General features: G+C 48.0%; 7 protein-coding genes across 7 annotated transcripts; 3 read left to right on the top strand and 4 right to left on the bottom strand.

Annotated features, from left to right (window-relative positions):
- Positions 1 to 299: 299 nt before the first annotated feature.
- LCP9604111_3772 (uncharacterized protein) lies at positions 300 to 1,925 on the bottom strand (the record flags this gene model as incomplete). Its single annotated transcript, XM_039071397.1, has 4 exons — positions 300 to 631; positions 689 to 900; positions 952 to 1,673; positions 1,725 to 1,925. The coding sequence occupies 4 exons, from the start codon at positions 1,923 to 1,925 to the stop codon at positions 300 to 302; spliced, it is 1,467 nt and encodes a 488-aa protein (XP_038930435.1).
- Positions 1,926 to 2,330: 405 nt separating this feature from the next.
- On the top strand, positions 2,331 to 4,543 carry LCP9604111_3771 (Zn(II)2Cys6 transcription factor; the record flags this gene model as incomplete). The annotated part of the gene is made up of 4 exons (XM_039071396.1): positions 2,331 to 2,404; positions 2,462 to 2,483; positions 2,541 to 2,624; positions 2,681 to 4,543. 4 exons carry the CDS (start codon positions 2,331 to 2,333, stop codon positions 4,541 to 4,543), a joined length of 2,043 nt encoding a protein of 680 aa, XP_038930434.1.
- A 678-nt stretch (positions 4,544 to 5,221) lies between these two features.
- LCP9604111_3770 (glutathione S-transferase family protein) lies at positions 5,222 to 6,072 on the top strand (the record flags this gene model as incomplete). Its single annotated transcript, XM_039071395.1, has 3 exons — positions 5,222 to 5,270; positions 5,322 to 5,764; positions 5,851 to 6,072. The coding sequence occupies 3 exons, from the start codon at positions 5,222 to 5,224 to the stop codon at positions 6,070 to 6,072; spliced, it is 714 nt and encodes a 237-aa protein (XP_038930433.1).
- Positions 6,073 to 6,816: 744 nt separating this feature from the next.
- LCP9604111_3769 (uncharacterized protein) lies at positions 6,817 to 8,395 on the bottom strand (the record flags this gene model as incomplete). The annotated part of the gene is made up of 3 exons (XM_039071393.1): positions 6,817 to 7,148; positions 7,210 to 8,143; positions 8,195 to 8,395. The coding sequence occupies 3 exons, from the start codon at positions 8,393 to 8,395 to the stop codon at positions 6,817 to 6,819; spliced, it is 1,467 nt and encodes a 488-aa protein (XP_038930432.1).
- A 707-nt stretch (positions 8,396 to 9,102) lies between these two features.
- On the top strand, positions 9,103 to 12,030 carry LCP9604111_3768 (ribosylnicotinamide kinase; the record flags this gene model as incomplete). Its single annotated transcript, XM_039071392.1, has 3 exons — positions 9,103 to 10,003; positions 10,976 to 11,120; positions 11,205 to 12,030. 3 exons carry the CDS (start codon positions 9,103 to 9,105, stop codon positions 12,028 to 12,030), a joined length of 1,872 nt encoding a protein of 623 aa, XP_038930431.1.
- Positions 12,031 to 13,019: 989 nt separating this feature from the next.
- On the bottom strand, positions 13,020 to 15,577 carry LCP9604111_3767 (uncharacterized protein; the record flags this gene model as incomplete). The annotated part of the gene is made up of 2 exons (XM_039071391.1): positions 13,020 to 15,392; positions 15,458 to 15,577. The coding sequence occupies 2 exons, from the start codon at positions 15,575 to 15,577 to the stop codon at positions 13,020 to 13,022; spliced, it is 2,493 nt and encodes an 830-aa protein (XP_038930430.1).
- A 567-nt stretch (positions 15,578 to 16,144) lies between these two features.
- Positions 16,145 to 20,349, bottom strand: vosA (the record flags this gene model as incomplete). Its single annotated transcript, XM_039071390.1, has 12 exons — positions 16,145 to 16,402; positions 16,474 to 16,617; positions 16,670 to 17,012; positions 17,064 to 17,172; positions 17,225 to 17,271; positions 17,322 to 17,406; positions 17,458 to 17,603; positions 17,657 to 17,726; positions 17,837 to 17,936; positions 17,996 to 18,037; positions 19,039 to 19,123; positions 20,171 to 20,349. The coding sequence occupies 12 exons, from the start codon at positions 20,347 to 20,349 to the stop codon at positions 16,145 to 16,147; spliced, it is 1,608 nt and encodes a 535-aa protein (XP_038930429.1).
- Positions 20,350 to 22,460: the final 2,111 nt, after the last annotated feature.

The following is a 22,460-nucleotide window of genomic DNA, read 5'->3' as shown; positions in this document are numbered from 1 at the left end:
CCACTTTCAGGCTCAGATACATACTTGCCATATCAAGTAGTTATATATTTTCGTTTAATATCTAGACTTTTTGTTAATCTATTATACTATTCTAGTAAGCTTGATACTAACCGAATCTAGTGTAATTGAACTAGTCTTGTAATATTCTAATCGTTTGATACCCCGCCGGTAGCTTCCTAATAACAAGGTGGCAAGGTAAAATGGGATGAAACTGGAGAAAAGATGTGCTTTCCTGACCAGCCGAGTCAGTCGATAGTGGTGTTCAGAATGAGTTTAAGCTATCTTCCTAAAGTTGCTGCTTAAAGCATATACATGGAGTCGAGACTCCTATCTCCTTCCAAGCCATTTGATGTAGCACCCTCAGCAAGAAGCTTCTTCTTCTTCATATTTCTGCGCCTAAGCAGATACCAGCATGCTGTGTAGAGGAGCCCAGCGACACACGTCAAACCAGCAGAGACCGCATTACCCTGGATATATCGAGGCTTTTGTGTGCTAGGGTATAGTTGCGATGATACCATAGAAGAAATATCAGCCATGGTATATACCATTGGCATGGAAATTGCACGTTTGGAATCCGGCGCAAAGGTATTAGTTGCCCAGGTGACAGCGAGCGTAGAAATCGGATAGAGGCCTACACCAGGGATTAGAAATGGGTATCAAGAGACAGAGCTGACTAGAGCCTGCTTACCAAGGACGAGAATAAACATTCCCGCGTAGCCAGCGCCGGAAGACGATGTTCCCACACAAATCAGGTAACCGACAGCAACCGGAACACAGCAGCCTATGATGAATAGGCTTCGTCGCTTGAGCTTATCAGAAAAGTAGACCTGTGTCAAAAGAGAGATGGCACCAAGGACATAGACAGGAATGGTCATATAGTTAGCCTGGAGGGAGGTGTATCTAATTCAGTCAGCAAGGTGCTCAAATATCTCGTTCGATATAGGTACTTACCCGAGGCCATTGATAATAGAAGGCAGGAAGACACCGAAGCCATTGATTGCGACAGATGAAGTGAAGAAAGCTATGCCCAGGAAGTAAACAAATGGATCTTTCAGTGATTCCCTAGCCCACTTCCAGTCAAACTTTGCTTCACCTCGGAGCACATAGTCTCGCTCCCTCTTCAGACGCATAGTCTCCTTCTCTTCCTCGTTAAGATACCATGCTGTTTCGGCCGAATCAGGGATGAAGATCCAACCAATTCCACCAATGAATATAGTAAAGCAGAACTCAACAATGAATAGCCATCTCCAAGCGGCAAGGCCTCTTCGAGTTCCCATAGTTTGAATTCCATAGGCAAAAAGGCCACCAAAAGCGCCAGCAATGCACTGAGCGAGGTTGGTTGTCATGATACGCTTTCCTGCTTGTTCTTTAGGGTAGATTGTCGAGTAGACGAAAGCAAATCCGGGAGACAGACCGCCTTCGCAGGCGCACAGAATCATACGGACGGCAATAGCTTGACCATATGTATGGATAAAGGCAGTGCCGAGGGTGCAGATACTCCACAAGAGGAATGCAGTACCGAGTGCCTTCCTGGCACCAAAACGTCTAACAACCAGGGTCCAAGGGAGCTCGCCGGCAAAACTGCAAAAGCTGGATAGAGTTTGGATATTATTGAATTGGTTGCCCACAAGACCTAAGTCTTGCTCAAAGCCGAAGATAACAGCATTTCCGATCTAGTGAATGGTTAGACATGAATAGTTTGTCACCACACCAAGAATTCTTACGTTGTTTCGGTCCAGGGCGGACAGGATAATAAAGATGAGGGAAACTGGTACAAGGTATTTGTCGAATTTTCTTCGTGCGGCTGCTTCTTTCTGGGGATCAATGTAGATAGTTGAGCTAGCCTCATTAGACCGAGCCGCAATGCTGACCTCAGTGTCGATGACTGTGGTCTTTGTATCTTCAGTCTTTATATCAAAGTCCATTGGGACGGCTTGTACTGGGGATAGGTTCTGCAGGAAGTCAGATGCCTCTGGAGGGAAGACGATCATGAACTTCCAGTGGCGTCACTATATACTCCATGCTCAGATACTCATACTGCCAGTTCAACGTATACGCCGGAAGACATGGACGATTGTTGTCTCGGTCATGGTGATATTCGATAAATGCTGACATAATCTGAACCTTGATATCTCGATAAGCTTGAAAATGATAAGACGCGCGATCGGACATAGCCGAATAGAGATTATCGCAACCACCCTGGGGTAAGTCGGCTTTCTCCGATGGAGCATTCAAATTCATATTGCCTTCGTAACCTACCATGAAACCCCGTCCAGGCCATGCCAGCAGCTATTCTCCATATCATTTGTTGATCCCGATTCTCATCTAGAATGTCGCAAATGCAATCGTCATTGCCTCCGGCCGAAAGGCTAGCGAAAGGAAAAGGAGCAACTGCTTGTCTGAGGTAGGTGACCCAATATCGTTCGTATGGTAGATGATTCGGGGCTAAACTAATTCTTAGATGTCGTCGGAGAAAGCAGAAGGTAGCCATACTGTTTGCCCTCGGCCGACAATCTGATTGCTGACAATTTGTTGAACAGTGTGATTTGAGGCATCCGAGTTGCTCCAACTGCGAAGGCGCAGGTGTCCCATGCATGACATATCACTCACAGAATAAATCCACGGTGAGTCTTTCTAATAAGAGCTATAATATTACCGCACTTAACTGACATACTTGAAGGTTCCTCGTAACTATGTGTCGGAGCTAGAGGCAGAGGTCGAGAAGTTGACTCGGCAGAACCGCGAACTGAGAGCACGAGCCCAGTCTGCTTCGGTTAATGATGAGATGACTACCCCACGCGACAACCTCTCCCCGGGAAGTCTGGCCGCGTCTGATGCAAGTTCAAATCATGTGCAAAACTTGGTGAAGAGCGTCAGTGATGTTGTTGTCGAGCCGTCAAGGCAGCCACGATTCTTAGGACAGAGCGGCGGCATCACCCTTGCCAAGTTGGTCATATCAGCAATCCGCGTCGAGGCCTTGACCTCTCCCCTGTTTATTGAGCCACGCTCGTATAATCATTCGTCGTCCTCGATGGCAGCCGAGGCTTCTCTTCCACCGCGTCATGCTGCAGACCACCTGGTTGATGTCTACTTCCAGTACCAAACGCCCCATTTACCCATTGTGAAGCGTTCAAGAGTTGAGGAGGCCATAGAAAGCGCATACCAAGCCGCGAGTGGCCGGGACCTTCCGGACCGAGCAGTAGAAACGGATATTTTCATGTCTTTTATGATCTTCGCTATCGCCCTCTGTGACGTTTCAAACCCATCTGGAGGTCGACCAAGCCAGAGTGAGGGGTGCTTCAAATCAGCCCTCAGTTTGTACGAAAAGGTCGTTACGAGTTTGGAAAGTGATATCGAGACTCTGCGCACTATCCTTCTGTTGGCTCAATTTATTGCATTGTGCCCTTCCCGAGGGAGTCTATGGCATCTGACCGGTATCGCTTTACGCTTATGTATTGACATAGGCTTACATTGGGAAAGCGAAGATCAGGCTACGAGTGTGGATCCCGCTGTATTATACGATCACCGACGTCTCTGGTACTCTACATATCAATTTGACCGTATATTATGCATCACGCTCGGTCGGCCCTTTGGTATCATCGACGAAAGCATGCGTGTGCCACTTCCAAATCCATGGGCTGTCTATCAAGGAGCATCTAGCAGCGAATCCACCGGATTTGATATCTACAGCCAACGAGCTCATAACCACATGTTTAGCTTATCGATGCTTGAGTCTGAGATCAAACATGTGCAACACAGCCAAGTTTGGGCTCCGAAAATAGCCTACCCTAGGGCAAACTATGCAGTGTGGCTTCAAGATATCCAACCCCGTCTTGAAGAATGGTACGCCACTATTCCGCAGACTACCAAGGCTCACCCATCATCCATATTTGCATATCAGGCGTATTGGGACTATCTATATAACAACGCAGTTATCCTGCTTTACCGGCCCAATTCTACCGGATCACAAACCTCCCCGGAAGCAACAGTCCTCTCTTTTAAAGCCTCTTGTCAACTTATAGGAAGTATCAAAACCCTACAACGAGAAGGGAAGGTTGATATACTCTGGAAATCGGCCCATCATCTCTTTATGGCTGGCCTGGGGGTGATATACAGCCTTTGGCAGTCGAAAGAAGTGCGAGACCGGAATCCGATTGGGAGTAGCATTTCCGCGCTGCAATCCTGCGCCTCGACACTTGCTGCAATGGCTGAGAGCTTCCCGGGGGTCTCAGGCTGCCGTGATGCTTTTGATACTCTATCGGAAGCAACAGTCGATTGGCTAGTTAATAATAATGCTGCGGAACTACACCATGGCCGTCAAGAGTTCGAGAAACAAGCAGAGGACGTCCTGCACCGGCTACAGCCTTCTCGCAGAGCACATGACTGTAATGGAATGGATATGTCAGGCATGTTGTCGGCTGATAGCTTTGTTTTCAGCGAGATGTTCAGTAGTGCTGCTCAATGGCCTGAGCCTCAGCACAGCGGGTTTAATGACATGGGCTTTGACCCAATTGCAAGAGGAGGATCTCATATTTCCTTGTAATACTTTCTTAGGCTAGAAAATCGATCTAATGAATAGCTATGACTAACGACGTTTCTTCCAATGTAATATACATCCTTTGGCGAATTACACTTCGCTTTACATGACGGTAGCTTCATGCTCAAGTAGACGATTCAAGAATTGTCTTCTAGGTGATACGACTGTTTGGACTATGCAGTAAGTTCGACCTGTGCGTAATCCATTGGACTCACAGAGATTGGAGGAGCGATGCATAATTGCTTCTGTGTATCGAGAACCTCTGGAGTAAGTGTTGCAGTTTCCAGGTAATACACGCTCCAGGGGGCGTCTCCTTGTGTGACTATCTGCATAGCAATTCACATCAGGGTGGCCCGCTCGCTCGGAACTTACGTTATTTAGTTAACCTTCCTCTCATGCAGAAATAATGACCATGATCGGAGATTTCCGACGGAGATTTGGCGCTTATATGCTAATCAGTATACCAATCACAGCCAGTAACTTTTTCGGAGAAAAGCGATGCTGCCCTACTACTGTGGAGTAGATAGATAGACAGCTTCGTTGGGAAGAGAATTTGCAGACATGTGATGACTGTATCGCTCCTCTTTCCAATCTACATAGGCAAATTACTTGAGTATATAGCTACCCCTACCAGTTGAATAAGGCTCTCTTGGCCACTATTCTTCTATACGGAGAAAATTCATCATGGCTACTAGGGAGTCAATTAAACTCTTTACCAATCGAAACTGCCCATGTATGCTCTCCGAGTCCATTTTTGCTGCAGAATACTGACAATGACTCGCAGGGGCACACCGTGTTCATATTGTGCTGGCAGAGCTGGGTCTACCATTCGAGGAGGAGATCATTGACTACAGCAAACCTAGGCAGCCCGAGTATCTCAAGATCAACCCTCGTGGACAAGTTCCCACATTGACATATGGCGACCATATCATATTCGAGTCAGCTTTTATCGCACAGTTTCTAGCTGACTCAGTCACATCAACGCACTTGACTCCACGCACTGGAGAAGCCCAAGGAGCCCTCATACGCCACAGAATCGCCTTCTTTGTCGAAACATACTTTTCAAAGGCCAATATCTACTACTACCGGGCAATCGAAGCCAAAACTGATGAGGATGCCGATGAGCTCGGCAAGCGGTATGTTGATGCCGTCGTCAAAGAGGTCGAGCCACTCTTGCAAGACGCGAAACCCTTCTTTGGTGGCAGTGACAAGCTGACTATGGCCGAGGTAATTACTCTCCAACCCTTTTGAAACTTCGTGTTTGGTTATTTCCCCAGGCAACCGAGATTTGGAAAAGCTGAAACGGCTTGTAGGTTCTGACTGCTTCCTTTATCCTGCGGATTTCCACGCTGCCGCATACCGAAAATGCGCCGTTGCCAAATACCATGGTAGCTGGCATGGAAGAAAAGGCGCCAAAATTCTTCGCGTGGGCCCAGGCTGCCATGAAGCATCCGTCTGTGAACGGTATCTATAACAAAGACGGTTGTGCGGCCGAGATGCGTGATCGACGAGCTAAAGCTCGTGGTTTGGTATGATTCAATTGCTGTTTGTCTTGAAAAGGCTGTTCTGCAAAGTTTTGCACCAGCCAAGATACAGAAAAGTGTTCTGTACAGGCTATTCCGCCATCCTGCTATGGATTCAATTAAAACAAATATTGCAGAACCAACTGTTAATTCTACACTCTGTCCCTAATTAATTTCTTTGATTTGAAAAAGTAGAACACACCGCATCGCTAGGAAAAGCAAAAATGTACCTCTGATTGGCCACATTCACTTGGAATACAAGTGGTTTTCAGATAACCAACATGTTCCCATTGTCGAATTTCGAGCCTCCCAGCACTGATTGAACTTTGGGTTTTCTTTAATGAGTACCTCGTTACGCAGTACGTGGAAAGGGGATAAATATGGATTTCGCGCGATGGTCTTCAGTGTCACTGTGCTAGGAGGATTCATATTCGTTTTAGAAGCGTATTATTCAATGTTCACAGCTAGGTGCTTTTTATCCCCATGCTAGATAAATTCATTGGTATGTATACCCATATCAACGGCGTTGAGTCCTTTAAAATTTCGAGATGTTGATCTGAACCAGGAACTCAGGTTTGTGCTGACCTGAATGAATCGAGTTGAACAGATTTCTACTTCCTACGGGTCTATATAGCATGATAGCATGTGAGCAGTATGACATAAAGACCAAATTTCATTGTAATACCACTATGCTAGAAGCTTCTAGCATAGACACTTGCTCAAAGAATAAAGAAGCACAAAGAAGACATTCGCTGATCAAAGGCTGTACATGGTGTCAAGGCTCATATCGCCTTCAAGCCCATTTGTAGTCGCTCCCTCGGCAAGAAGCTTCGCCTTCTTTTGATTTCTGCGTTTGAGAAGAACCCAGCATGAGGCATACAGAAATCCAGCAACCACTGTCAAACCAGCAGAGACAGCGTTGCCAGTTATATACCTTGGGCCCTGCTGACTGGGGTATAGTTGGGAAGAAACCAGTGAAGAGAGATTTGCTATAGAATATGCGATGGGCATTCCAATTGCGCGCTTGGAGTCTGGCTGGAGATTGATAGATATCCATGTTACAGCAAGGGTGGAAATTGGATAGAGTCCTAGACAAAGTTTAGGTTTAGACTTCGAGTAAACATCTGCAACAGGCTAGATCACACTTACCTAAGACGAGAATGAACATTCCTGTATAACCAGCAGCACCACTTGCTGAACCGACACAGATAAGATATCCAATTACGACTGGAACACAGCATCCGATGATAAAAACACCCCGTCGGCTGATTCTGTCAGAAAAGTACACCTGAATAACAAGTGATATCAGGCCAAGAACGTAAACTGGGATAGTTAGGTAGTTGACCGAAAGAGAAGGGAATCCAAGCCCAGAAAGAATAGTGGGTAGGAAAACGTTGAATCCGTTGATAGAAACCGATGAGGTAAAGAAAGCGATACCAAGAAGGTAGACAAAAGGGTCTGTGAGAGCGATCTTGATCCACTTTCGTTCGAATTTCTCTTCTCCCCTGCGCAAAAAGTCTCGATCTCTCTTAAGACGCATTATTTCTTTTTCCTCGTCATTCAAAAACCACGCTGTTTCAGCTGTTTTCGGGAGACAAAGTAAGCCGAGGGCGCCAACAAAAATCGTAACGCAGAATTCAACGATAAATAGCCATCTCCAGGCTGCGAGACCACGTTGAGTTCCCATGGTCTGCACAGCATATGCAAAAAGCCCACCAAAGGCACCTGAGATACACATTGCAAGATTGGTCGACATGATACGCTTTCCTATCAAGCTTGGCGGGTAGATAGTAGAAAAAAGGTAGGCGAAGCTTTGAGCAAGACCTGCTTCAAAGGAATTCAATAGCATGCGAACGGCTATAGCCTGGTGGTAAGTTTGGATAAAAGCAGTTCCAAGAGTGCAGAAGCTCCACAGGATCAATGCTGCTCCCAGAGGCTTATTAGCACCGAAACGCTTGACAGCTAAAACCCAAGGCACTTCGAAAACGATGGTGCAAACATTGGCCAGCAGTGTGATATTGCCAAATTGACCATCCTTGAGTCCGATATCTTTATCGAAGCCAAATACTCTAGCATTACCCATCTGGTAAATATTAGAGAGTGTACTGTTACTCCGAACTGAGGCTTTACTCACATTGTTCTGGTCCAATGAGGAGAGAACTAGGAAGACAACCGAGACCGGAAGGACAAATTTATCAAATTTCTTCAACACAGCTGCCTCTTTCTCAGGGTCGATATATATTTCCGATAAAATCTCGCCGACTTCATGGTTGATCTCTTCTGGGGTCTTCGCATCACCCTGGAGGGAATTCTTGTCGGATTCCGGAGACGACATAGCAAATATTTGCGGCAAGTCACGAGTGGGAAGTTCAAAATATTTTCTCTTTGATCAAGAAGGAGCAAGATGTCCATGGGTTCTTCCAGTTGTATACCTAAATAATATATATCTGTGTACTGTGATATAGATACGTCGATCTGGTTAAGATAAGGATCCTGCAACCTCGGCAGCTAGTCTCGAGACGCCACCGGACTAATCCGACTCTCTCAGGACGAAAAAGATCATGAGATCAAAGATATATGCTAGGTATATGTATCTAACTCAATCTAAGATTTAGGTATTTGTTGGGATAATGATATGACAACCGAAATTCCTTGCAAAGCAAGGTCACGTGAATCAGGTACTTGCGAACTAACATGAATAGGAGACTTTACACATCTTCAATGTCATCACATCATCTATACCATAGGGGATAATCTCTGATGGATAATAAAAGCTTAACGACATTATATAGGCATCGGACCTTTTTCGTATCCCTTTATAATCCGATCGGCTTATTCCTCGGCTTATGCCGATCGACTCGTTAATCTGCATTGGATTAGTCCGAATCGGGTTTGCATCATGATGCAAAACCTCCAACAGCAAAGGTCTTGCCATCGGGAGGTACTTAACCTTGGGTGAACTGCTGTCATTCTCAAATACATCCTTTTCTCAACTACAATCTCTTTTGCCTGGCTCACTTTTAAAGTTGCTAAGAATCCATCATGCAGCCATTCAATCTTACTGCTACTGGGCACAACCTAAACTATCTCCCTGAATATATCGCACGTCGACATGGATTTTTCGAGGAGCAAGGACTCGATGTCAAAGTTTCTATTCCCAACCCATGGGACGGCGTCCTTGATGCACTCGCTGATGGCACAGCCGACATGGCTCTTGGTGGCATTTGGGTGCCGGCAATGTACCGCAACCGGGTGAAAGACTACACGGTCTTTGCACAAATTGCGAATCGCTGCCCTCTTGCCCTGCTCTGTCGTAGCCCGGCAAAAGACTTCAAGATCGCGGATGTGGCTGGAAAGACAGTTTTGATGAAGGGTATCGGCGGAGCCAGCGCCGGTCTATTCTTCAAAATGTTTTTACGCGAGAACAAGGTTGACCACCGATCTGTCGATTATATCCAGGATCTCGATGGGAAGATGCTGGGCGAGTTGTTTGAAGGGGGAATGGGCGACTATTTCGTGACGGACAACCTCTCGGCCAAGGCGATGAGTGAGCGGAATCCCAAAATCTCCGTTGCGATGCAAATGGTCTCGCAAGGTGAAATTCCATGGAGTGTATACTACCAGGAGACCGCGACCATCACGCCCGAGGGCCTTGATGCACAGAGGCGGTTCTGCTTAGGCCTCCGTAAGGGTATCGAATGGGTTCTGGAACATGACGCAGAATCATACAAGGACGAGCTCGTCGAACTCTTCCCCAATATCCCAGTTGATGTCGCTGTTGCTGTGACCAATTCTTTCCGTCGCGATGGCATGTGGACGACACCAATCATTCCGCGCCCTGCTTTTGACCGTTGGCAGCTGGGACTTGCCGAAGCTCAGCTACTTGAGGAGCCCTTCTTATACGAAAATCTGGTCAATGATGGGCCTGCAGTGAAGGCTCAGAGTGAGATGATTTCCTTCTCATGAATCTAAAATGGAAGTCTTTGATAATTTAAGACTCCTAAGTTGTCTCATCTTGGGACTGGTTTTCGTACATAAGATTTTTTGAATGTGAAATATTTTGAAATGAAAGTATTCTTAGAAGACGAGCATTTATCAGGTCGAAAATAAGATGAGGAGGTTCATGATAGATCCTCGTGGAAAATTCTAGATTTTCGCTAGAGAGTAACGCCGAGTTGGTAAATTCTGCTACTTTGAAGCTCTGGGTTGTTGATTCAGTGAGCTCAAAGCAGAAATTTAGTGATCGCACCGATCCTACGTAAGTTGTTTTGAGAATACGTTTAATACTTGAATACACGTAAAAGCAAATAAGTAAGACAGATGTTTTGGGAAGATAAGAAGAGAAATGTCCTTTGTCGGAATAAGCCTTAAAACATTAGGAACTAACCTTGAAACTAGGTGTACCACCTCGCCTAGGTACTGCCCAGGTGTTCTCTTCATTAAATGCCACGATGCCTAGAAGTGTGAAAGGATGATTTTCTAGATCTTTGTTGGTATTGTTTCCCGCATCATGGATGTAACACTGTCTAAAGCTAAGTATACTAGCGTATTCATTTTTCACTGCTGTTCATGCTTATGCGTAGCGTAAAGTATATAGTCCGAGACAAAATCTACTCATGCAGTTGGAATAGTGACATAAGATTTCAGTGATCACGATTATATGTAAGTCCACCTACTGGTTCTGTATGTTCTTTAAGTCTTTTCATATGTATACAAAGTAGTAAAAAGCATAGTTAAACCGCAGGACTTCCATGTATAGCCCCGAGGTAACCTGAGCTATGAGGTCAGCGATAAGAGATAAGCTTTTCCTACAACACCCCTCACCCGCATGGAAGGCTCTCAATTCTCCAATTCCCCCGAAATTACCAAGCGAAAAAAATGAGCAAGCCAGCCGACGGGAAAGCCGTGATAATAGGGATCTCCGGGCCCTCGAGCAGTGGCAAGACAACCCTGGCGCGGCTACTGCAGCGAGTATTCTGCGGGGTGAATCTCAAGCCCAAGGACACCCATCTAAACACGTTCATAATCCACGAAGACGATTTCTACTTCCCGGACGACAAGTATGTACACCTTTACTTCCTTCTCAATACACATACCCATCTTAAGTGAAAACAACCCTCCAACCCCATCCTAACCCACCCCAGAATCCCCTACACAACCACCCGCACCGGCGCAAAAATCCAAGACTGGGACACAGCTGCCGCAATCGACATCCCCTTCCTCTCGCAAGCACTCCACTACGTGCGCGAAAACGGCACACTCCCGCCGCGCCTCCGGAGCAAGGAAGACCAGAACTACCAGACGCATTCCGGCGTGTCGGACGAGGTCGTGCAGAAGTTGCGGGACGAGGTTGATGCGCGGTTGCGCGGGGAAGCAGCAGCGGACAGCACGGCGAACCCGACGGTTTCGTTCTTAGAGGGGTTTTTGCTGTTTGCGCCGCCTGGGCAGGAACGGCACGTGCTTCGTTCTGTTAGTGATGCTATTCATCTTCGGCTCTTTTTGCCGGCGCCGTATGAGCTTGTTAAGGCGAGGCGCGAGGGGAGGAATGGGTATGTGACTGTTGGGCCGGCGCCGCAACCGCCAGTTCATACTCATGATACTGCGGGTGCGGGTGCGGGTGGGGAAGGGGCGGGGGGAAAGACGAGGACGGAGGTTGATCTTGATGCTGAGGATGATCGGCCACCGCAGAATTTCTGGGTCGATCCGCCTGGGTATGTGGATGATATTGTTTGGCCGCAGTATGTGATAGATCATTCTTGGTTGTTGATTGCCGAGGATGGAGATAAAGAGGAGAAGGGTGAGAGCAAGGATCAAGAGAAGGCTGATCTTGTTCGGAGGGTTGGGGATGGGACTAGGGCTAGGACTGATGTTGGGGTCGAGGTTGCGCCGGGATATGGGAGGGAAGGAATGGATGTTGTTTTAAGGTGGGCTGTCGAGCTGATTCTGGGATATTATTTAGATCAGACGTAGGTATAGAGTTATATACATGAACTAGAGTAATATATTTCTGTTGTCTCTTAGCTGCAGTGATTGCCTCCTTCGTAGCTATACTAAGCTACCTTATCAAAGATTGATTCGCAATTAGCCCTCGCCATCTGACAAGACAGTGTGGCGCGTTTCAGAGGTTAAATGCTCACTACATAAGGATAATCGGGGTAAGTAGTGATAATTCGAGGTCAAACATGGTATGGCAATACCACCGTTGTTGAGGTCATTCAACTCAACAAGGTAATAGTATCTCCAGTTCGCTCAAGATTAGGCTTCAGTAAACAGGCTACCAAATTCCTCTATAGACAGATACAGGACACAACGAGTAAAATGGATGTTAGAGGCTTTAAGTTTCTTTGTTCTCGATTATCCCTCTATACACTACATCACAACCAACACGTAAGAATGTATCATATACTCTTCCCTAATTAGGTATGCCTTTAAACCTAGTTCTGCCTCTATTCTAGATGCCGAAAACAATAAAAAAATAAAAATAAAAAATTCTCTAGTCATATGGGCCGAGGTGCCCGAGGTATTGCAAGCAGTTGAGAGTATATCAGGATTACAAGTCGACAACGTTATTCGGGAGGATTGGTTCCATCTTGATACCGAGGATGATCTCCGGGTCCATCCGCCTAGGTATGTGGATGACGTTTTTGACCGCGGTACGCGACGGATCATCTATCCATGGGTGCTTGGTTGGTGGTTACTAAGGGTCAGAGGATCCATGGATAAGAAGAGCTGGATCCAGGGTCTAGCGGAGACTAAGCTTATTCGGATGGTTAAGGTTAAGACTGATGTTACTACTCAGATGGAGTAAATATAACTACGTATACAGTGGATCATCAATAGATAATTGTCTTTATGTTTGCTATCTGCTAACGGCAGCGAGGCTGCACCTGATTCTGCGGTTTCCCATCATGTCCCGGTATTCTCCCGTTAACGATACTGAACCATCCCATCGTCGAAATTTACTCCCGCGCAATTGGTCCTCGCCATCCAAGAATGTAATCAATGCGGTCTCTCAGAGAAATTGGGGTGACCTCGGCAGGTGTGGTATTGACATGCTGCTGAACTTCAGGTTGAATGGGCTCAAGCTGAAGATTTGACTCTGCCAGGACAGTCTCCGTCTCTTGCACCACATCAGCATTGGTAGTAAGATTTCCTGCGTAGTTCACTGGGCCATAGACATGCGCTTCGCGGGAGACATGGCTGAGCAAAAAGTACGACGAGGAGATGATGTGGACAGACGCCAGGAAAACAAGCAATTGAAAAAAGAAATTAATCAGGGTCCATAAGGTCCACAGACCGCGTACACGGCGTGACTTCGTTCGCTCAGCGACTAGAGTCTCGAAAACTGTCGATACAGGAGCTGGAGTTTCCGCAACGGTTTGCGTACTTGTAGACCTCGAAGCTGGAATTTTACCAAATAGAGGCTCAGTCAGTCCAAACTTGGGAATGGAACCATCTTGGAGATATGGTGGAGTTATCTCGACGTCGAGCTTAGAATGGTTAAGCCCGGGAACACAGATATCTCCCAATTGACCACATGAAACTTCGCACCTAGTATCAGCATTCTGATACTTTGAAGGTACAGCTTCCTGCTTGGTCAATTCATAACCAGGGGCATAAATGGCATAATCTTCTTGGAGAACAGTTTCAGCATCACTGCAGCTGAGCGTGGTCTTGATCCATGGCAACCAGGTGACAGCCTTGCCTCGTGGCAGCTTGATTTCCCACGACACCGTGAACATGTCCAGAGCTTGAGGGATGCTGACAATATTGATGCGCGAGATTCCAGTCCCATCTGCCGCTGGCAGCTGAATAGAATTGATCAGAGGCTTTTTAGATGTAAAAACAGCGTCAAACTCGCCGTCCGGGCCGCCATGCACAAAAATGCAGAATTTGCACTGCTCGGCCCAGAAGTTATGATTGATGAGATCGATGGAGCAAGCAGCGTTGTATTTGATCAGATAGGACGATGGGTCGCCAGCCTCTGCCACTTCGGCCCGTATGAGTGTGTTGACTTTGTGGTCCTTGAGTTGTCCGAAGCATTCTGCATCGCACTTCCGGAACGGAATGACGAGGTTTCTTCCACCGTAGAACTGGGCCATCAAGCAGCTTTCCACGAGCGTATGTCTTTTAAAAGACGAGGTCATGAATTCCATTCCCTGACCCGGGGGTGTTCGGAAGTAGAGATAACCAGACTCGGACTGGGCAAGTCGAGGCAGTCCACTAACGACCAACTCCCACCAATCCCACGGTTTCCCTTTCTGTAGCCTGACCGTGAGCGAAATCGCGATTTGGTATGTTGCAGGGTAGATATTGGGAGGGGTTTGCAGGTAAAGAATGTCATTGTCCAATACGATCTTGGGCTTGTGCTTTTCGGCAATTTCTGCAGCCGTCTGGGGCAGAGGGAGTCCATGACATGAGAAAAATGATGCCGATCCGATGGATTCAAGAGGAAAAAACAAGGTCTCAATTTCTTTGTCACTTTCTTCGGTGTCAGAAATGCTTCCGTGGCACACACAAGTAGAAAGTGTATCATAATTCCGCTGAAGCAAGTTCTCTTCGGTAAGCGGCTCGGTGCCGCTCAAGTCAGTCGTGCTGAGAGGAGTTTCTGCATTGCACCAAGGAGAGTTTTCATCGGGCTCCGGTACATTTCCAACCGCCGCTGCATTGCCGTTTCGCGAGAGATGTTCCGATGCAACGTTCGGGGAACCTGGCCCATGACTCGGCCCCGAGTCTTGAGGCAACGGCATGTTCTCCAGCACCACGCTGGATTCGTCCGGAGTAGCAGAACGCCTGTGAGTACGAGTGGAGTTGGCGGTGTTCTCGATGGTGCTCGGCAGGTCGATGTTGTTCATCATAAGTTTGCGTCGGGTGCCTTGGTACTCATCGTCAGGAGGAATCGAGTCAGGCAGAGAAGCAGCCTTGGCAGATCTCTTCCGAGGTATCGCAGAGCTCGGGCTACCCAGGCTGTTGACCTGACTCTTGGAAAGGTCAGAGAGGGTTGAGCTATCCGAGCTATCGACCCGAGTGTGCATCCCCGAGATATTATCAGTACGACGAGAGATACGCCGAGAATCATCATCCCGCGAACCATCGTGAACAACGACGCTCCCAAAATCAGAAGCAGAGATATTATCGGTAGGGTATCTCTCGGTCTCATCAGCATATTCTTGGCCAAACCGCCAAGCCTCTTTCTCAGGTGGAGTGTCGGTTTCATAGTGGGATTGGGCTTCAGGCTTCAACTCGATGACCCAAGACGGGCTTTTGGTGGTGTTTGGCGACTGGACATTGAGAATTGGTAGATTCAGGTTTGGACGGCCGCAGGTTTGTAGCTTAATTCATTTCAGATGACAGTCAGTACTGAGACCCAACTTGAGGGTTGGTTTTTCAGCGTTACCTCCATGGAGATCGTGATAGACACTGGCTCTTCTGGAATGCCACTCCAGTCGCACCACACATCGAGGTTGCTGAGAGGGCTGTCGTTGGGGTTCATGGTGACGTCCATGGTAGGCTCCATGAGATGAAATGGAGATGAAATGGGGATGATGAGGAAATGAGAAAGGGAAGATACACCAGAGGAAATATGATGAAAAACAAAAGGATAGGGAGTAGAGTAGGGAGTAGAGAAGTGAAGAGGGAGAGGGAGTGGAAGGTAGCAAACATTAGGAAGGCACGTCAAGATAGTAAACCATCCCAAGTGATGGGTTTATGCTTATTCGTATCAAGTTCCACAACATCCCTACTGTCTATCATCTTGGAAAGATCAGATCATCAAAGTCTTACATCGTCAATTAAAAAAAAAACACGAGAAGCAGCACTTGCAATTAGCCAGTGATACTGCTTTTAAGGGCCTGTATATACAAGAAGGGCTTAAGAATAATCTCACTTTTCTCCCAATCCCATGAAAGAAAGACCTCCCCCTTTTATCCGCCAGCGCCTGTAAAAATAAAAACCTTTAGCCACCCAGTTAAAGCATCAAGCATAAAAAAGAGAATAATGAAACAGTCCTCCCGGTCTATCAAGACAGAAGGAAAAAAAAAAGAAAAGATAATATCAAGCCAGAACGTCGAGAACGTCAAGCAAATCATTGGGGCGTTCCATTCGGGGAATCGGGGTGATCGAAGGTGGCTGGGCCGGCCACGGAGCCAAATCGATCGCCGTCAACCATTTGAGATGGAAGAATAGGGGTATTCGCCTGGTTTTGGTCGAAATAAGCGCGTGTGGATCCATTGGTTCCTTGGGGATAGTCGCGATTCCGCTGTAGAGGAGGAAGTATAGACGAGCTAGGGGGTAAGCCAGTTCGGACATATCCCTGAGCCATCATCCCTGTCGAATCCGGGGTCTGTCTCGGGTCCAAAATCCTTAGCTGGGTATTCTATTCCACTCTCACTGGTTCGCAGAGGGGTGTCGTACAGGAGTACCAGGCTGGTTCATCGCCATCAGTTGTCCCACAGCGGCCTGCTGCTGCTGGGTGGATCGGCTTTGACCGGTAGGATCGGGAATCTGGGACATGGGGGCTGCTTGCATGCCGGCTGATGATTGCATTCCCGGGTACATCTATCCAAGGTCAGCTCAAAGAGCTTCCAACTGCCAAGGGGGGGATACGAACCGCCGCATAATCAGGCACCACCTGTCCTGTGGAGTAGGTCTGCATGGCGGCAGGCGTTTGGTAGGTAGCTGGCTGGCCAGCGTACATAGCAGCCGTTGACTGGCTGTATGGATCCATTTGACGGGCCATTCGACCATCCACATCATAGATGCCCTGCTGTCTGCCATAGTCGATTGAAGTACGATGACGCTTGACTGGCGGCTGCTGAGCGTAGTACCCATAATCTCGGGCCGTCGGCGGATAGCCTCCATAGCTAGATGATGGAGGAATCTGCACCGACTGACGCTCCGGAGATCGAGTAGGGACTGGTGGATGAAAGTCGTCAGGTCTTGTCGATCGTTTCCTGCGGCTGTTAACTACAAGCTTTCACATTCCTATGAGTTGAGGGACGTACAACATGGTGCGAGGCTCTTTGCGAATGCGCAATTTCACACCTTGATCCGCAAATGATCGGGAGAGGTGGGTTGACTCCATCATTCCAGGGAAACTCTTGGGAGGGGATACTGCAAGCTTGTCAGAACCTGGGTTCCAGCTCTCTCCACGGGAGATTCGTACCTGTGAACCTTTCTGAGATAACGGTCTTCAAATAAGACACACGGTCCCTGTTTGCTTGTTAATTTGAATCTGGACCAAGCTCCCGACCGTTACTCACTTTCGCATCTCGAACAAGGTAAACTTCAGGCGAAAGTCGCCCTCAATCTTGACCGAGAGATCTCCAAAGACGAAAAAGCCGCCATCTACAAACTCGTCAGTGAATTAGCCCCACTCGAAGGCCAGCCTGAACTAACCGCTGTTGTCCACATCCTTCAACCGGTGAAGTGACGAAACTAGGGTTCCTGCTAATGCAGTCGACGGTGCGACGGGTACAGGACGCTCTTCTGTTGAGTCGTACAGACTGCAGCACATGAAGTAGTACGGGCTTTGCAGGTAATGTCTGCGCCAAAAGTCAGCCAGCCGCGCGAAAGCCACGGTGAATTGCACACTTACTGTGCGAGGTAGGTGCCCTCCTCTCGCACCCGGAGCTGGACGATCGGGGGCGGATCGATAGGTTTGCGCTCTGCAAGCGTGATTAGAGTCGGGTTTTCGGCCAGTTCCGTGGGCCTCCGCTTTACAGAGGACTAGCTAGGACTAGGAACGAGAAAGAAAGAAAGAAAAGAGCTTCCATACCTTTTTCCTTGCCCCCCGCCACGCGGGCCCGGTTGGGCTGCTGGCGAATGATCAAGTCAAAGTCAGAACTGGTGTTGTTCAACATTGTCAGTGGGATTCCCTGGACGACCGCGTAAGAGTTACGACCCTGTCAAAGTAGACACGGGAAGAACGACTCACCCCTGAGCTTCGCGCGAGAGAGAGGCGTCGGAGAATGTCGCACTCATCAAGACGAGTCACGGACAAACAAGGGAAGGTGGAGAGAACCCCCGAATTTTGAGGTTGCTTTGAGAGCGAGTGAACCAGCCGATACGCAGTGTCGATCCTCGGGAATACAAAGACCAGGAGCAAGTGATCTGTGGTTTTACAAGGGAAAGAGTGGGAAAGGAAGGGAAGGAACGGGTCTTTGGACCGACAGAAATCCAGTGGTCAGCGAAGATAAGGAGCGAAGAGAAACCCTGGACGAGTCACGATGTCGTCGGAGAGGGGTGGCAGCTGTAGTGGGGTAATGGGATTTTTTTTTCCGTTTCCTCAGCCTTCAACCATGGACGAGCAGACAAATGAAGGACGTTGGAGAATAGAGAGAGTGAGGTTGGTTGAAGGACGGATGAGGTTGAAGACGAAAACGGAGTGGTGTCGTCAGTTTGCAAGCGGAAAGAGCCAACCGAGCGCGGTTCCAGACAAAAACCTTAAGCGGCTCTCTCTCTTGATGGTATAACGGCGCCCCGAGAACTGTCGATATGCCGACCGAAATTGGACGCGCGAGAATTTCGCAGTAAATTGGGGGGAGGGAAAAAATTCATTCAAATTCAGAAAAAAATTCAAAAAAATCAATTGGATCACAGCCTTCCAACTCTCTCAGTTGTGAACAAATCAGAGTCGAGAATCCCACAAAAAAGGAAAAAATCGACGAACCCCGTGGGATTCAGCTGGTTTTGTTTAAAAGAAATCCGAAAAAAAGGAGAAAAAAAAGGGAAATGCAAAGATACCCAGATATTCTACCACCGTAGCAATATCTTCCAAGGGAAAAGACCTGAGAAGACCGGAGGTGATAAAGTCCAAGTGTGACTGCCTGCCTGGAGGGGAAAGGAAAAACCAAAAGAAGAAATGGAAAAAGAAAAAGAATAAAAAAAAGAATCGAAAAAGAAAAAGAAAAGAAAAAAGAAAAAAACAATTTAGCCCGGAGAAGGCAGAAAAGTGGAAATAGAATTCAGCCAACCCACGGTTGGGCGAATGGCGATCCGGATGCGTAGTAAACCGCTGCCTCTCTTCTCGTTCTCGTTGGTCCGACAGAGAAACGGCGAACCGCTAGTCCGTTAGTCCGCGTCTGGGTTCTTTATGATCGTACAAAAAACCCACAAGGTTGGCGCCGGATATGCAGGTGATCAGACCCGGTTTTCTTGTCCGCCGTAAAGGTGTTGGTCTAAACGCCAGGTGGACTCGGGCCCTGGTCCGGCGTCTAAGCATTCCAGTCAAAAGTGGAGATATGCACGATCAAGCCGCATCGCCTATGTCCGGGGATTGCTGCTGCGTCTCCACTCGATCTCAGTCCTGGAATCATTAGCCATGTTCGAATAATATCAGGACACCTTTCGAAGCCCACGAACTGCCCCAGCTCGGATATCGCTGCCGCTTGTCAACGAAGGTTCTAACCATGGTTGGGCAGCCTTTCTTATGTCATCCCGAACCAAAGAATGTCAGGCCCTAGACCTCCCACAAATCGCTTGGACACCCCCCTAAACAAACAAAAAAAATGGAAGAGACCATACCTTTTTTCGTGCCCTGAATGCTCCTTTCCGTGAGAAATCCAATACTCGAAGATCGCGCGTGAATTCTTTGGTGTTGTGCGTGGATCACTGGTCCCTGGAAGACGCGAAGGGGCTCAGGGTGAAAGGAGTCAGTCCGCGCGCGTTCGACGACTCAGGTCCGGCACAGTCACAAATTGCGCAAATGATCGAGATCCCAGTCACAATAGCGTGTGGCACGTCGTAAACCCCGAGAGCGACGGTCGAACACTGGTCGAACACCTTATTCCGATCCGAGACGAAGCGACACATGCCGAGTCATGATGCAGTGGAAAGCGAGGAGAGAGAGTTGAGTCGAGGAGCGAAAAGGAAGAACCACGAGGCAGCGCCGGAGCAAGACTGGGACAAGACGTTTTAAGGGGGCAACAACGGATCACCGCACAGGGCTTGCCCCGTGATGCGTCACATTTCCTGACAGGCCCAAGATCTCATGTCTCATGCAAGCTACTGTATGTCGACTGCAGTTGGGGGCGTAGACGCTGGTTGGTTCCGGAAATCCCTCGGTCGAGCTATAGGCCGGGGCAGCGCATCAGCCAATGCAAAAACACACCGAAAACTGGGTTGCAGTCTTGTGGCTTGCGGCTTGCGACTTGCAGCTTGCAGATCGCGTGTTTGCGTGATAAAAATAAACCGGTACTTTCTAGTATGGACTACGGTGCTCTGCGCCACACTCGCTGACCCTCGATTTGCGGCTGAGGATGTACGGTACTTTTCCCCCTCTTCAGACATCTTCCAGGTGAGTTTGGCATCGGTAATGCACAAGTGGATCCCAGATCCTAAGGCATTAGTTGCTGTATCTTGCCGAGAACTTGCATTCCACACTCTCATACCGGACCGCTTCTTCCTTATCCTTTTCTCAGCATATGCAAAAAAAAAAATCTCAAATCCTAGCTTGCATGCAGATATTCTCGAGTCCTGGGAGTGGCATCACGGCGCTTGCCAGCATGTGATACGGAGAGCTGCAGGTGCAGTTGGCCATGACAACCATTCCTGTCACAGTCCACCTATCTCCGCATCATCCGAGCTCTGATAGCAACGATCATATGTAAGGGTGAGAACAGCAAGACTCAATTCGATCAGAGGGCGCCGATCAGCTCGACAAAAGTCCGGCCCCAACATTGAATCATGCAGCCAGCGTGAGATCGTTATTAGCGAGTCACTTGACTGGAGCAGATGGGACCCGCTGTGGGGGTTTCCGACAGCACTCAGCTCCCGAGAACAGCGTCTGCGATTCGCTTAACTGATAGTTCCCACGGACAAAAAGGGGGAAGTCGAATAAGGAGGGGGTAAAAAAGTAAAATGAGGGGTGGAAAGGCGGGAAAACACGCCCAGGGTACCGGCATTGTTTGCTCTGGCTGGGGTTGAACTGTTGGTTCTTATGCATTGCCTTACACCCCGGCGACAAGTTCCTGGGAATGCAGTCGATAGGCCCGAAAAAAAACTCGCAGCCCTAGATGCATATCATGATGCGACAAGCAAGCCGCGCTGGGAGCACGACCTGTCACTTCCTTTTGACTTCCGGGATTCGGCTCCGGGGCCAGGACAGAAGTCCCAACTCTCGATCTCGGTCATGGCGGGGAAAGCCACCATTTCATCTGCTGCAGAGACATGATTCAGGTGAAAACCAGCATGACTCATCAAGACCGATAGGAATAATTGGGCGAAGGGTTGGCCGTGACATTGGTGCTAACAAGTCGGGAAACACGAAGAGAGAAAAGAGAAAAGAAAGAAAAGAAAGTTCGAGTGCGAAAAAGCGAAAAAAATTAAAAAAGTGACCGCCAAAAAGGAAGCGAATTTTTCGATTTTTTTTCCTTTTCCCAATTTAAAAGTACAGCGCACACCCTGACCCAAATCCACAGCGGCCCCGACTGAAAAAAAAACCCCCCGGGAATTTGTCAGTGTCGGGATCCAAGCTAGTTAACTTACAGACTCCGGTTAATAAAAGGACGAAAAGAAGCTCAAAACGGGACCCGTGGAGATCCAATCCACAAAAAAGACCAAGTAGCAACGAACCCCTGTTCGGTACTTCAACAACACGAGGTACGGAGTGTGCCGTGAGGGAAAGGGAAGAAGGGAGGGGGGGGGTGCCGCGATGGAGCACTAACCAACCAACTACAACATACATACGGAGTACTCAAGACGGTAACTGTACGGAGACGGGAGAAGGGGAAAAATTCCAGATTCACGCAGACAGACGAAGAACCTCACAGTGAACAGGTAATATATCTGACAGCGGCATTCTCCATTGGGATCCAGTGGTTAGGCGCTACTGTGTTTATGCTTAAATGTTGGCCCTGCGATGGTTCCGTGGTGGTTGGGCGGTGGTTCCATGGTTGTGTTCCCTCCCTGACAGCTGTCCGGTCCGTGTTGGCGCCGTGGCCGCCGATCTTTTGTCGATCGGTGCTTTGTCGGGACTATACTTATTACTTACTATATTATTGCACTGAGATAGTTATCTTGTATTCCTCTTTATCTTTTGAATATATCCTTCAAGATGCTACTACTAGTAGTTAATTGGTTATTACCTGCGCTCTGTATTGGTCCCACCGTTCACCGGTATGGCCTGAAATCCTCCCGTGGTGGGATACTCGATAACTAGATTCTGCAGTGTAACCACGCCGGGAACCCGCACATCAGCCACAGCGTTATGCCTCGTCCCTCGTATATAGAGGGGGTCTGGGACTACATACAATTGGCTACAAGATATTATCGAGGCTATCAAAAATATTTTGTTAATCTTCTTCCTCCAATTTCGGCATTTACTACAGGTCCTTCCTATTCGAAAATTTTCAACCAGCATTCCTGCGACAGGACTCTTATTCTTGGATATATCATGTGCC

Source organism: Penicillium roqueforti (genome assembly GCF_015533775.1).
Source record: "Penicillium roqueforti strain LCP96 04111 chromosome Unknown scaffold_06, whole genome shotgun sequence".
Classification (NCBI taxonomy): Eukaryota; Fungi; Ascomycota; class Eurotiomycetes; order Eurotiales; family Aspergillaceae; genus Penicillium; species Penicillium roqueforti.
Note: the sequence above shows the minus strand (reverse complement) of the source record. Positions and strands in the feature narration are given on the sequence as shown.